The following is a 13,461-nucleotide window of genomic DNA, read 5'->3' on the forward strand; positions in this document are numbered from 1 at the left end:
TTGATTCCATTTAGTGTCCCAGTTATTCATGTTTCCTCATGTTAATTCTGGGAATTTGTCAAATGTTGAACTTCTATGAACAACTTTCTCTTTCCTTGTAGGAAAGACATAAAAATTTAAGAGTATTAATCTTGGCCAGTGTAAAGTGGCACTGCATCAGCTAAATTCCAGCCTACATCACATGAGGATCTGGCATGTCCACCTGCAGAACTGTAATTTTCAGAGTCATCCAGAGCTTCCTCTTCAAGTCCTACTCCACTGACTTTTCACTGAAGTCAATGACTCTTCTGCATGTGGAAATTGTATTGAATTATGGACTTCAGGTCCGAGCACAAAACCCATCACTTTGTCCTAATAGTTACAGGTTTGCATGCACGGCGTAAAGGCAAAATCACTTGAGCAAAGACAGGAATAAGCAGGATCACTTTCTCCTTTTCTGTGTCTCATTATCACAGCAAGGGGCAAAATTTACTCCGTGTGCTGCCTGCATCTGCCTCAGTTTGTGTCCTGCAGGGACTCTGAGCAGGCCAGTGGGAGCTGCCCCAGTGCAGGGGCTGTGCAGTGTCTGTGACTCACTGTTCCAGATTGCAAGGCAAGATGTATTCTATTGCCATCTGTATGGCAGTTGTCTGGTGTCAAGTGGGCAATGCTCCTTATCTCTCTTCCTGAGTGATCATAATCAACAGGGGGACATCAGCTGATAAGGGGCTATTGAATGTCACCACATGGCTGATAAGAACTATAGCATCCCATTGTGAGATGCTCCGCCCAGAGGGAGGAGCCAAGCATTCCTACCCAGATATAACCTGGAGATTCTGACACACCACACTGCTCTTCTGCACTGGACTCCCCAGAGGAACAGCAGCTGCTGCTACTTCCATGGATCTGTGGAGGAAGAATACACCCCTTTCCTACAGGACTCCCCTGCTCCAACAGAACCACGCCTGACACTCCAGGAGGACTGCAACCCCTTTTCCAACTGGATTGCTACCAACACTCTGACCCACAGGGTGTCAGGTTGTGTTCTGACTCTGACAGTGTTGTTCTGGTGTATTGCATTGTTGTATTTTATCATTTTATATTTTTTTCCTTTCCCTATTAAAGAACTGTTATTTCCTGCTCCCATGTTTTTGCCTGAGAGCCCCTTATTCATAGCAATTCGGAGGGGTGGGGAGGGTTTGCATTCTCCATTTCAGGGGAGGCTCCTGTCTGCTTTAGCAGGCACCTGTCTTTCCAAACCAAGACACTCACCTCCACAGTGGGTGAAGCCATAGAGGGCATATCCCTTGTTGCAGGAGCACTGGAAGGTGCCGGGCTGGTTGGTGCAGGTGTGGTCGCACGCCCGCTCGAAGGAGCACTCGTCAATGTCTGCAAGGGCAAGGGGGGCATCAGCACCTCGGGGCTGGCCAGGGAGCCCTGAGGAGCCAGCAGCTGCAGGGGTGTGCAGGTTCATGTGAGCCAAGCAGGCTCTCTCAGAGCACATCGTGTAACATAATGAAATGACAGTTTTTAAAAGAATGCTCGGTTTGCCAAACAAGCTTTTCCTTGGCAAGCGCAAAAAATGCTGTTACATTTTTACAATTATGTTTAAATCAAATTATTTCTCTTCTGTGGGAGAAGAAAACTGCTGACAAAACTCTTACTTCGTTAGGATTACTCCACATAGAAATTAAGTCTATGAAGGAAAGTATTGCCTTTGTTTTTTCCTCCCTAAATGAAGCTCTGTTTGAATACGCAGCGCCTGATTTAGGTCTGCTGAAAATCACAGTGCTCTCTGAGAATGAACATTCACTATACCGTCAAAAGTACCTAAAATTTCTGTACTAGTACATTTTGCAGGTAAGAATGTTGCAAGACACAAAAAAGTTCACATCGACTTCACTAGCACTTTTCATCAGTCTTTTTCCTTGGGCATGCAGCATGATATCACTTCTGAAACAGTCTAGGGAAAGCAACAGAAGTGACAGGGGCAAAAGGGAGAGGCAAGTCTTTAAGATACATTCATGAACAGGTTTCATTTAAATAAAACCCCAAACTATCTTGAAAACCAGGTGTTTATGGAGTATGTTTTTTTTCCATATAAATAGCTGTCCTTCTTTGCCTACTTATAAAGTATAAGAATGCACAAAAAAAAACAGGTGAAAATTACTTTCTCTTGGCCAGTTCAGTTTTCTGAAATTCACCTTTAATGTCATCTGGTTACCTAGGAAATTTCATAATTCACCATTTGGCTGACTGAGTTGACATTGTTTCCTCCTGTTGCTTTTCCACAGCCACAGATCATTTTGATCCTCACATTTTTTTGTGCATTTAAGCAGCTTAAATAGAATTGCCAAATGTATATGTACAAACCACTATAGAGCAAAGCCAATATGCTTTGTTTGTAGGTCTCACAGGAAAAATCCATGTCATCCTCAAAAGCAAATGCTCCGTGATGTTTTAGAGAACAGAGATTCCACTCTGTCTACAGACCTATAATTTCATAGATCACATTAAATCTTTTTCCTTTAATAATGAGCTCATGGCAACTAAATATCCTATTAAGAAATAATAGTTTCACTGCAATGGTGAATCAGTCAGAAAAATGGAGAGAGAGACATTGCCTAATTTTCCCTGTAAATTATTTTAAGATCATCAAGGCGAGGGGAAGCATTAACCTCATAGAGAGCTTTTTAATATGATGCTGTCTCTGTCCCTTCCAGATAATAGCTCACTGTGCCATTAAACTTATCTCCTGCAATAGCATCAAGCCAACTGTATTAACTCAACAGCTGTTTCAGAAGAAAAAAATCCAAACTGAGGAATGGAAATTATTCTGGAGTCCATTATCACTTCATCATTGTAGTAGATGTCCAAGCCACTCTGATTTGTCCTACTTTTGTTGCACCATTGTCTCTCCAGTGCACATACCTTGACAGGACTTCTCATCTGTTAATAATTTAAATCCTTTTCTGCAGCTGCAATCAAAACTGCCAACAGTGTTTTTACAGAAATGATCACAGCCTCCATTATTGGACTGGCATTCATCAATATCTGTAACAAAAAAAAAAAAAAAAGGCTTCAGCAAATTAACACAGAGCTTCAGCACTCAACCTACTCCCACTGCCAGATTCAGAAAATAGTCACGTCCAGGCAGTCGGAGGAGCACAGAAACAAAATCTAGTGAGACTGCCACAAATTAAGGCAGGAAAGAAGATCAGATCCAACTCTTAAGAAGGATCCAGCCCATTCAGCCCCAGGACAGCGTTATTTGCTCTCATTTAATGTATTCCTGTCATTGCATTTGGGTAATGCATTCATAAAAGATCGTTCCCTATGTTCTGTTTGGAAACACTTTGGCTCCAAGGCTCTCTAAGAGGTTTTAGTATTTTAAACATCCTCTCTGTTTCCTTTCTGTAAGCCCTGCAGAAATCTCAGACAGAGACTTCCTGAACCACCCCGTCCTTTTCATGGCAACATTAGAATGAGGCCTTTATCTAATATTAATTGACCCAGGCCTGGGGATTTCATCATTTTTACTTAGCAGAACAGCCTTAACATCTAATCACTGAAAAAGCAATATAATATACAACCTAACCGTGCCTTTGCTGCTTGCCAGAGCTCTCATTAGAGCTGCTTGGAGCAGTGTGTATTTATAAAGCACATCCCTGTTTACACACTGGCGTTTACTGACCAGCTCTGCTGATACCCAGCCAGGCTGCTGGGCTGGGTACCCGCGAGCACACACACACCTGCCAGCCTCAGCCAGCGCTGACCTCTGCTGCCAACAGAGCTGGGTTAGCTCTCCCAAACCTGACCTCTGCAAAACGAGGCACAGGAGGTGGAAGTGGAGAGTGGGAGGGCAGAGAAGAAGAGATTCTCTGCTCGAGATGCACCTGACACGAAGGAAACCACAGCTTCCACCCCTGGTGCAGTCCTTCCTGCGGTCAGACTGCACACAGCGCCTTTCCTCTGGGCGCTGGGCTGCCTCCCTTTGGAGACTTGTGTCTCACAGGACCTGGGAACAGCTAACAGGAGTACCAAGCCCACCTTTGCACGTCTTGCCATCGAACTGGAGCGTGAAGCCCACGGGGCAGCTGCAGTGCACTCCGGTGGAGGTGTCCTTGCAGGTGCGGTCGCAGCCGCCGTTGTTCACCGCGCACGTTTCTGGCAACGAGACAGAGCCCAGGGCGACCCAGGGAAATTACAGTGGCACCAAGAAACACCATGGGATACCAGGCACAGTCCCAAGCACACTGCTATTCAGACATTCGGCCTACAACACACAAGCAGCTGCTGAATACACGTGTCGGCAAAATCCCTGCCTCGGCTATTTCCAGGCTTCTTGTGGGAACTCTACAAACCAAAATGCTGTCTTCTGGGTACTCCACTTGTGTCTGAAACACAAATCCCTGCTCCTTGATGATAAATCTGTTACTGACAGTCAGTTTCCTTATGTCCACAGCGAATCCTGGCTGATCCCCTGGCACTTCCTACCAATGAGACACCTGGTCACACTCAGCACTACTAAATGAGTTTTCTTTAATCCCTCCCAACTCATCTTCCCTACTAGCTGTGCTCCCTGTCATAGTGGGTAACACCCTCATGAGCATTCCCTCAGCCCGGGAACCCAGGTGCATTCCAACCAAAGTTTGTTCCTCTAACTCCCTGCTATGCAAACTATGCCTAAACCTCACCAAACCTTGCTGGTGAGCACTCCTAAAACTCAGTCCTTCACATCCTTTGGCACCCCTCCTCTTGTCATCAGTCTAACCACCTCAGTCAGTCAAACTGCCTCAACAAATACAATTTTACATGGCTTGTATTGATTGAAAGAGCTGCAAAGAACGCTTGTCTGCAAAGAACTCTTATGTCCGCTTTTTGAAATCTGCTTTCTAGCTCTGTATCCTCACTTTCTGCAGCATTAAGCATATGCTACTTATTGTCAAGTTTTGAGAGCTTTACTGATTTATTCCCTCCCAGTCTCTCATCTCACATGCAGTGTTGGCAGGCTGTGTCCAACCTCCAAGGGAAGACAGAGCGCATCTCCTTTCTTCCTCTGCCATCCTTTTTGAAAACAAGGCTGTTCATTACATGTCTGAACATTAGGGAATGACATTATTTCCTTAAGAGAGAGTCGATCCTCTCAGGCAGAATTCTGCCCAGAGCTGAAGGTTACCACAAAAAAACCAAAAAAGCCCCACACTAATTCTTCAGTCAGAAAGGTTTCAACAAGCAGCAGAACCATTGTGGATCAGCGCTTTTACCCATTAGCAAGCGTCGCTTCACTCTCTTGTCCACATCAGCTGCTGCTGTGGTGTTTCCCTCAGAAGCTTCAACAGCAGCTTCTTCCCTCTCTGTAAGGAACACAAAAACAAGCAAGTCAGTAAAGGTGCCTTGACCAGAACCCTCATCTGACATCCAACACACACAAACAGCTGCATCACACACTGAATCAGGGACAGTCAGGACTGACCAGGCAGAAATAAGTTATTTCTAAAGAGCAAGTAGTAATAAAAATCATGAAGACCCTTTAGTCAAAACCATGAGAATGTTTTGCTTTTGTGGCTTCTTTACGAGTCATGTTTGCTTCAGTATCCTTAACAAAACAAAAGATGTGCTACAGATGTAGTAAACAGCAGCAAGATGAAAGAGCTAACTGAGCTGCTCTGCTAGGAGTGCTCTGTCATCATCCATCGTGGGCTAATTACAACAACCAGCCAGTCATGCCTCAGCATTTGATTTCAATCAACAGACAACAAACTCTCCCAGAGACTGCAAGAGTTTATAAATCTTAAGTGCTTTCTTTACTGGATAACTGCCTTGCCAAAGCTATACATTAATTGATTGCAGAGTCCCAGTTTTTACAGACATACTCCTTGCTTACTCTCTCTGGCTCACACTACTGAAGAAACTGAACCTAAAATATTCCAGAAGGAAGGAAGCCTGCTTTGTTTAGTGACAGGCCTCCTGTTTCAGGGGGACCAGTGATAATTACAGGCTGCAGTATTAGGTAGCTCCTTGAACAGGGAAGCATCACTTGCCTGGACCCAACCAACACACCCATGCACTATCAGGCTCCTCAATTTTCAACTCCTTGATATCTTCTATCCATACCATTATGAGGAGCATTAATCTTGCCCACACAGCACCACCCCACCCCCCTGGAGCTGGCCATCCCCAGAGAAGCATTCCCTGAGTGCATACTGACCCAGGCAGGTTTTGCCATCCAGGTGCATGACGTACTTGGGGTGGCAGCCGCAGACGGGGCCGTGCTCAGCATCGTCACACGTGTGCTGGCAGCCCCCGTTGCCGTGGTTGCATGTCACTGGGGAGAAAACACAAGCATGTCACTGGGGAGCACTCTCACAAGCACTCCCAGCACCCCTGGAGGACACTGTGCCATCCCACATCCCACTGCCAGCTGAGTGCCCAGTGCCACCTTCCCAAGGTGCCCCTGCCCTGAAGGGCTCTGTGAGAGTGAGACGCTGCACAGCTCTCTCGGGGAGCTGAGCTTCCAGTTGTGGGGAATGATGGCACAGCTCCCAGGCTACAGACACTGCAGCAATCAACAGACCTGTGTGACAGTGTCCAGAAAAGACAGCAACTCTGGTTCGGTTCAAACACACACAGCTCAGGTGTGTCATGTTAGCTAAAACACACAGAACACTATTTGTTCCCTTTGGAAACCATTAGCTAATGCAGAATGTTGCCTACAGATGCAGCTCCTCTGGTTCTTGGACAGCTCAAATCCCGGTCGGCATTCACAGGCAACTCCTCCTTTGGGTGTTTCTCTGCAGATGTGGGCACAGCCATGGTCTTTGTTCATGCAGCTCATGCCTTCTGTAAAACAGGAAAGGTACAAGAGCACCAGCATCCTCAGCAGCTCTGTGTGCAAGCAACAAGGTCACTTCAACACGCACACAGACTAAACCTCTAACTCTGGGAAGACTCTGCAGGGTTGGCACAAGAAGTTTCAGAGAGGAAAGGCAGCGAGTCCAGTCCTGCAAAGTCAGTGGTCCCAAGGTTTCTCCTTCTGTGATCTTTTCTGTGCCTGTTCTTTGACTGCAAGGTCAGAGAGCAACATCCACAGATTTGTACAGCACCTGCAATCTCATCCAATGCTCTCACTTTATATTTCTAGGTGTTCATAAAACCTCCTCATTTCCTTTATAAAAGTGTCAATGTCCAAGTCTAAAATGAAGTTCTTGTTTCTCTGCTTAAAAGAGCAGCCAGCAGACACAGGAATGTTTAGAACAGCAATCACAAGGGTCATCCCAATTTCAGTTCCTGGCTTACAAAGCAGATTCCCAGAGTCACAACCTACCTCAGCAGTGACCAAGTGCTGAGTCCTATCTCAGGGCAGGCCAATGTGCAGATTGCACACATGCTGTACATTAATTCTCTTTATTGTTAACCATTTTGTTTTCAATTTTTTTTCTCATTTCAGGACATGCCACCCAGGATAACCTCACTGGGTATTATCACAGTGTTGTGTATTTCTACACATCTTCCCAGTAAGACAGAATTTAGTGCCAGTGTCTTCTTTAACCAAATGAAGAACTAGTGTGACACTAATGACTGGATTTCTTTTGCTACACCTCCTAAAGCATTCTGTCATTCTTATCTCTGCCAGCTCATGTACAGTACTCAATTGCCAGAGTGCTTTTCCTGGCCTTTGCAAAAAAAGATGAAGTCAATTAAATATAAAGTCAATTAAGGGAGGAATAGTTTCTAAAATTATTGCAAAGGTTCTTTCTCCTTTCTCCGTGGCTCAGTGCAATGGGTGTCTTTGCCATTTGCAAGAAGGTGGTACAGCCTGTACACACACAGCACAAAAACACCCAGCAGCTGGCTGAGTTACCAATGGGACCAACAGACCACATTGAACAGACAGGTGTTCTTTTAACAGAATACCACAGATCTTTGATGAAGTCCTCTACAGTTCTACAAAACCAGGAAAGAGAAGAAATCTGAATGCTCTCCTTGGGTGTACAGAGAGCACACACCGTCACCATCAAATCCTCTGCCTGGGCACATCTGGCTTTCAAAGGACAAGTTACACCAAAATGCTCTTTCTTCCCAGTAAGAACATTCCATTTATGAAGACCAAGTGGAACATTCTTTGGCTGCAAGGGCTCATCCCACCCCAGCCCAGTGAGCTTCTCTGGAGCTGAGCAGATGCACAGTCAGGAGCAGAAGAGCAAGGGTGACCATGCTGCAGAAAAGGGATTGTCAATTCCACACCCTGTGTATTTTTTAAACTCACACAGCCCTTTTTCCAGCCTTACTACCAAGTGAAGCAAACCCACTGCATTGTGAGGCAGAGGTCGGCTCGTCACCATTATCCCACCGCGCTTCAATTAGGTCCTTTTTCCTCACTGCTATTCTCACCCCCTGGAGCACCAGCCACAGGACCCTTTCTCTATTAAGACAGCTTTAAGCAACAAAAGAATGGACATTGCAGAGCCCAGATTATTCTGCTCTACTGGCTTTTTGATTCCTTTCCCACAGTGAGGGCTCTCCAGAAGTCCAGCAAGACAATGAGCCTTCAAATCCTGCAGCACACAGGCACAGCCCAAGGAGCCCACAGGAAAGCTGTCACCCATTATTGTGTCAGTCAAGGAAGGAGACAACCCATGAGGCCACAAATTAGCCTCATTAGCTCTGGTGTTTTTGTGAAAGTTCTGGTCTTAAGCACACAGTACGGTTTGGTCTGTTAGCTCGGAGGGGTTAGAGAGCATTAAGAGAATTATCAGCTTAGTTTCTGTCAACAAAGTTATTCTTTTGTCTCTATTGAGCTACCAAAGGGGAAGCTGCTCAAGCAGGTACTTTGGTAAAGTTCACTGGCACCAAACAAATGGTTTATATGCTCCATTTGGGATTGCTCCGTTCTGAGTGAGCAGAATTCAATCAGGTCTCCACAGAAAGCTCAAACTGTGCTTTCCAGACCAGGATGCATTTTAACAACAAGGTATCCATTGTGCAACAAGGTACTCCACCAAAATCCTGCTGGCCCAAAAGGCAGCTTCATAGAAGATACCCACATCCACACATTCCAGCATTTACTTTGGGACTGCTCTTGTTTCCAAAGCTGGTAGATCTCTCTCAGCCCCATTTTACAAGGTTGTATTATTAAAGAGATGTCTGTAAAGCCATAAACGCTGTGTGGCTTCAAATTCCTTGGTGGACGCAAAGTCTCCCAGGTCACATCGTTCCAGTGCTGTTGCAAGGGCAGACTGTGGTCCAGAAACAAACCCCAAGCAAATTTTGCTCAAACCTCCCCACACACTTCCCAGACACACAATTTCTCCTGTAGGAGACCCTGCCCTACCGACCCACAAATATCTTGGGATGGATGGCTCTGGATTGTCCCACTCAGCCAAGAGGGGTGACTCCAGTGCCTACGTGCTTGAGCAGACCCTGAGCCAGGTGAGACCCTTCTGATGACTGGACCTTCTTGAAGTTACCCAGCAAACCTGATACCTGAGCACTCCTGTCACTGGCAAAACACAGGCAAAAAAGGCCAGCAGTATTTCCCTGTCAGGTCACATTAATATCTTACATGTATGATCTGGGTTTAAATATTTATAATTTTTTGCACAGAAGATGTCAGGACAACACTCCCAATCTGCTAAGAGCATTAAGGCTCCATTTAGGGCAGGTCCAAGCGGGCATTCTGTAGGACAGAGAGAGAGGCTGCAATGGTACAAAGAGCCACCAGACATTCTGAGAGAACAGAAGAATGGTGAGGAGCATCAGCACAGCCAGCAGAGCAGGACACCCCAGGAATGCTTTAGTCTTTCGCCACAGTTTTTACATCCTTGTGTTAAGGCAACTTTTCCCCAAAAGCTCTCCAGCCATCCCTGCTCTCTGCAGCCAAGGCCCCAAGAGGGACAGCTGGGATGGTGCCCTGTGTGTGAGCTCACACAGGATTCCAGCGTGGCTTTCATCCCACAGAGCCCCTTCATCCCCACCAGTTCAGCCCAACGAGCAGAGCTTTGGCTGTCAGATACCACGAGGGAGAGCAGCGAGATTTGCCATCCAGAGCAACAGCAGCCACAAAGATGCACTAGGTATTTACTCACAGAAAACTCTCTTTCCCCTCAGGTTTTTGTATTCCCCAATACGGAGCAGGTGGAACCCAGAAAGAAGGTGCACATGCACGGCTGCCCTGCCAGCTGCTTTAACAGCCTCCCAAGGTAATTCCTTCTCCCACACAGATGAAGAGCAGCTCATTCCAGCAGGAAAACAAGGAATAAAAAAAAAAGGACTGTGCACAACTTCCCAGGACACCTTCAGTTCCTGTGGTTTAACCTCCAGGTCACTCTGCTTCTGTGTGTTTAAAGGCCAATACTGCAGCCCCCAGGAAAGGTCTCCAAGGCATTGATATAGAAAAAATCTTAATGGGGCTGGGAGACAGGGAAGGAAATATTCCCTCACTTTGCAGATAAGAAGCAAAACTGGATAGATGGTCCAGGCAGTAGGAGCCAAAATCTGCTTTGATCAGTGCTGTGAGGTCTCAGAACCAACAAAGCACAAACACTGAGCAATGCATGCACAAGGCAGAGAACAGAAATCCCAGAAATGAGCAGAAAAGCAGAGAACAAAGTGAGGGCAAAGATAAAGAAGTGAGATTTGGCTTACAACAGACATGCCCACCCAAGGGAAAAAAACAAAAAAAAAGGTAAAAAAAAAGGTGGGAATACTGAGCAGCACTTTGCAGTAATGAAGGGGGGAGGGGGCAAGGTAGAAGGGAAAGAGTCACAGCATGAAACCTGCAAAAATGGCTTTTAAAGAAAGCAAAACAAGCACCTCAATGTTTTACTAAGAAGAAAAAAAAATGTGTCAGGCAAAACAGTGACCTAAGGTTTTTTCTTATGACTGGTTTTGATAAAGATGTATTTTATTAGATAGTTTTTATGGAAAAAAAATCCATATTTTTGGCCTCTTTGTTTTCCTCTTCAAAGAAAAATACCTATGTTTAGTGGATGTTTAGTATTATGGAAAAGGGCATTTTAGGGGAAAAAAAAAAACATTAAGAGAGATTAAGAAAAGAGACAGAATTCCAAAGGTACAAATAAGGGAGCAAATATTAGTGACAGGGAATGCTTCAGCTGTCAGTTCAAGAGAGTAGAAGGTACTCAAGTAGCAGCAAGTATGAAAAAAGGGTTGGAAGATTTTCCTCTCTTGGCATCAGACAAGACAACCAATTCAAGGAACCAATTCCAGTCCTGAGAGAGCTCCTCCACGGGTGCACACACACTCACATCCCTGCTGTGCCTTGTCCCAGCACTGCTTCCCTCCTGCCTGTCCCAGTCCTGGCCCAGCCCCTGCAGTGGCAGCCTGAGCCATGGCCCGAGGAGTCACCCTGCCCCCGTGGGACCAAGCCCAGGGCCAGAGGAGCTGAGGACACAAATTCCTAATCCAAACAGAAGATCAATTCAGCTCTGTCAGATGACAGCCACCTCAGCACCCTCATCTGTGGACGGCCATATATGTCTACAAATGTTGATCTCTTCACTTTGGGGATTTTTAGAGTGAGATTTGTTTATTCATGCTCAGATTCCTCTTATAGTTATGCCAACAATAAGCCATAGATTAAAGAAAGCCTTGCAGCTTTAAGCACTTCTTACTGAGATTTTCACTGTACAGTTCAATGGACAACTCCCTGATCTGAGCAACCACTTTAAAGCATTCCCTAAGGGCATCCAAAATAATTTTGTTCCATCTGATGTCTAATTAGATATCCAAGACTCTGATCTCTCAAAGGTCGCTTCACAAAGGTTTCACTCAAAACAAAGCACGAGACTGGAATACCTCTGGGGCTGACAAACAATAAACCTCTTAGCTGAAACCTAAACATTGCACGGGGAACCTAAAAGGTATCTGAGCCTAGTGCAGCTATTGCCCTTTAACTGAAGCCACTGGAAATGCCCAGAACCTCCGTTCGTCGCCGTTCCCTGGGCTAGGGCAGGGTTTGCTGCCCAGCAGAGCGGCAGGGAGCCCGGGGGTGCGGCAGCACAGCCTTTCACAGGCTCGGCACCGCGGGCACGCATCAAAGAGAGGAAGGGATGCAGCGCTTCAAAGCCGCTCAGAAGATCCTGACACACTGCTCCTTTCAAAAGCACTGAGGACTTCAAGACCCTTCCCAGCTTCGAAAGCATCAACCTGGGAATACTTTTGAAGGTGGTTTGGCGCTCTTGCCCCCGGCAGCGGCGGCGGGGCGGGCGGTACCTTCGGAGCGGTGGATGCAGGTGTGCTGGTTGTCGCTGAGGAAGAATCCCTCCTTGCAGCGGCACTCGTAGCTCCCCACGGTGTTGACACAAACGTGCTGGCAGCCGCCGTTGTTGAACATGCACTCGTCTGTGTCTGAGAGAGAGGGAAAGAGGCGATGAGCTCTGTGCCCTCGGCAGCGCACGGCGCAGACAGACAGACAGACAGACAGACACCGGCTCGGGCTGGAGCCCCGCAGCAGCTGAGACAGCCCGGGCGCTGCTGCGCTGTCAGCCCTGCACTCAGCAATCACATGTGGCTCTGGCTGCCTCCACGGGACAGCCACCCTTTGGCTCCAAACCCATCCAAGCTCTAAAGGTTGCAGTGGGTTTAGTTCTCTAATTTGAGATTTCTTTTTCCCAGGAAGTTCCATATCCTGAAGCAAAGGTGGAACAAGAAAAATACAAGCCTCAAAATAAATTCAGCTAAAAACCTATCCCCTGCTCCTTCTTTCCCCCTCCTCTTACTTTCACCCTAGCTGAATTCACACACCATATCTCCTCTGGTGCTTGATTTATCATCCTCCTCCCTCAAGCCTAGAACATCATCACTCATGATCAGGGCTGCTGCTGTGCTGACTGACTGCAGTCAAGGACAAGAGCAGAAGTTCTGGAAGCAGTTTGATTTTGCAACATTCAGAGTCTCAACAACACCAGAGAACACAGAAGGGCTCTGCTTGCAAGATAACCAAGAGAGCCAAAGAGTAGAAAAACTTACAGGATGCCCATCCCAACCTCCAATTCTTTGGAATTTTACCCCTTAATAAGCACAGGTTTTTGTAACCAAGACTGCCAAATACTTCAAGCCTAATTTTCAGAAATTTTAGCAGGAACTAAAAATCACTCAGTCCCTTAAAAACAGAACAAAACCTTGCTGAGGCAAAGTGCTGGTCTCATTTGCAAATTCATCTGTAACACCATGTTTGCTCCCTGCTCTGTTCATTGTGCCTGGCTAATAGTACAATGTTTTTAATTTAACATTGTAGCATTTCTGGCAGAAAACAGCTGTCTTTTAAAAAAAAGAGGAGAAAGAGAGGCTTTTAGTAAGAAGCATAACATAGTATTACAACAGATTTAATGTCCACTGAAGGCAGTGAGTAAGCCAATTGGATGCAAAGGAATGTGACCTGCTGGAGAAAAAGAGCGGCTGACATATCTCCATCACAAAGAAGCTGAGTATTTTAGAGTTCTGCAGTGATGTGAATGT

At 46.1% G+C, this 13,461-nt stretch overlaps 1 protein-coding gene across 1 annotated transcript in view; it reads right to left on the reverse strand.

Annotated features, from left to right (window-relative positions):
• The window catches only part of SCUBE2 (signal peptide, CUB domain and EGF like domain containing 2), a 35,928-nt gene that overhangs the window by 17,886 nt on the left and 4,581 nt on the right, over nt 1-13,461 (reverse strand). The window contains exons 4-10 of the mRNA XM_084207770.1: nt 12,217-12,351; nt 6,697-6,822; nt 6,191-6,307; nt 5,247-5,336; nt 4,030-4,146; nt 2,911-3,033; nt 1,252-1,368 (exon numbers count right to left, since the gene is read on the reverse strand). Of these exons, the coding sequence (XP_084063896.1) occupies nt 1,252-1,368; nt 2,911-3,033; nt 4,030-4,146; nt 5,247-5,336; nt 6,191-6,307; nt 6,697-6,822; nt 12,217-12,351 (825 nt within the window). The remainder of the gene's footprint in view (nt 1-1,251; nt 1,369-2,910; nt 3,034-4,029; nt 4,147-5,246; nt 5,337-6,190; nt 6,308-6,696; nt 6,823-12,216; nt 12,352-13,461) is intronic.

This window comes from Fringilla coelebs (genome assembly GCF_963513975.1).
Source record: "Fringilla coelebs genome assembly, chromosome: 6".
NCBI classification, from domain to species: Eukaryota; Metazoa; Chordata; class Aves; order Passeriformes; family Fringillidae; genus Fringilla; species Fringilla coelebs.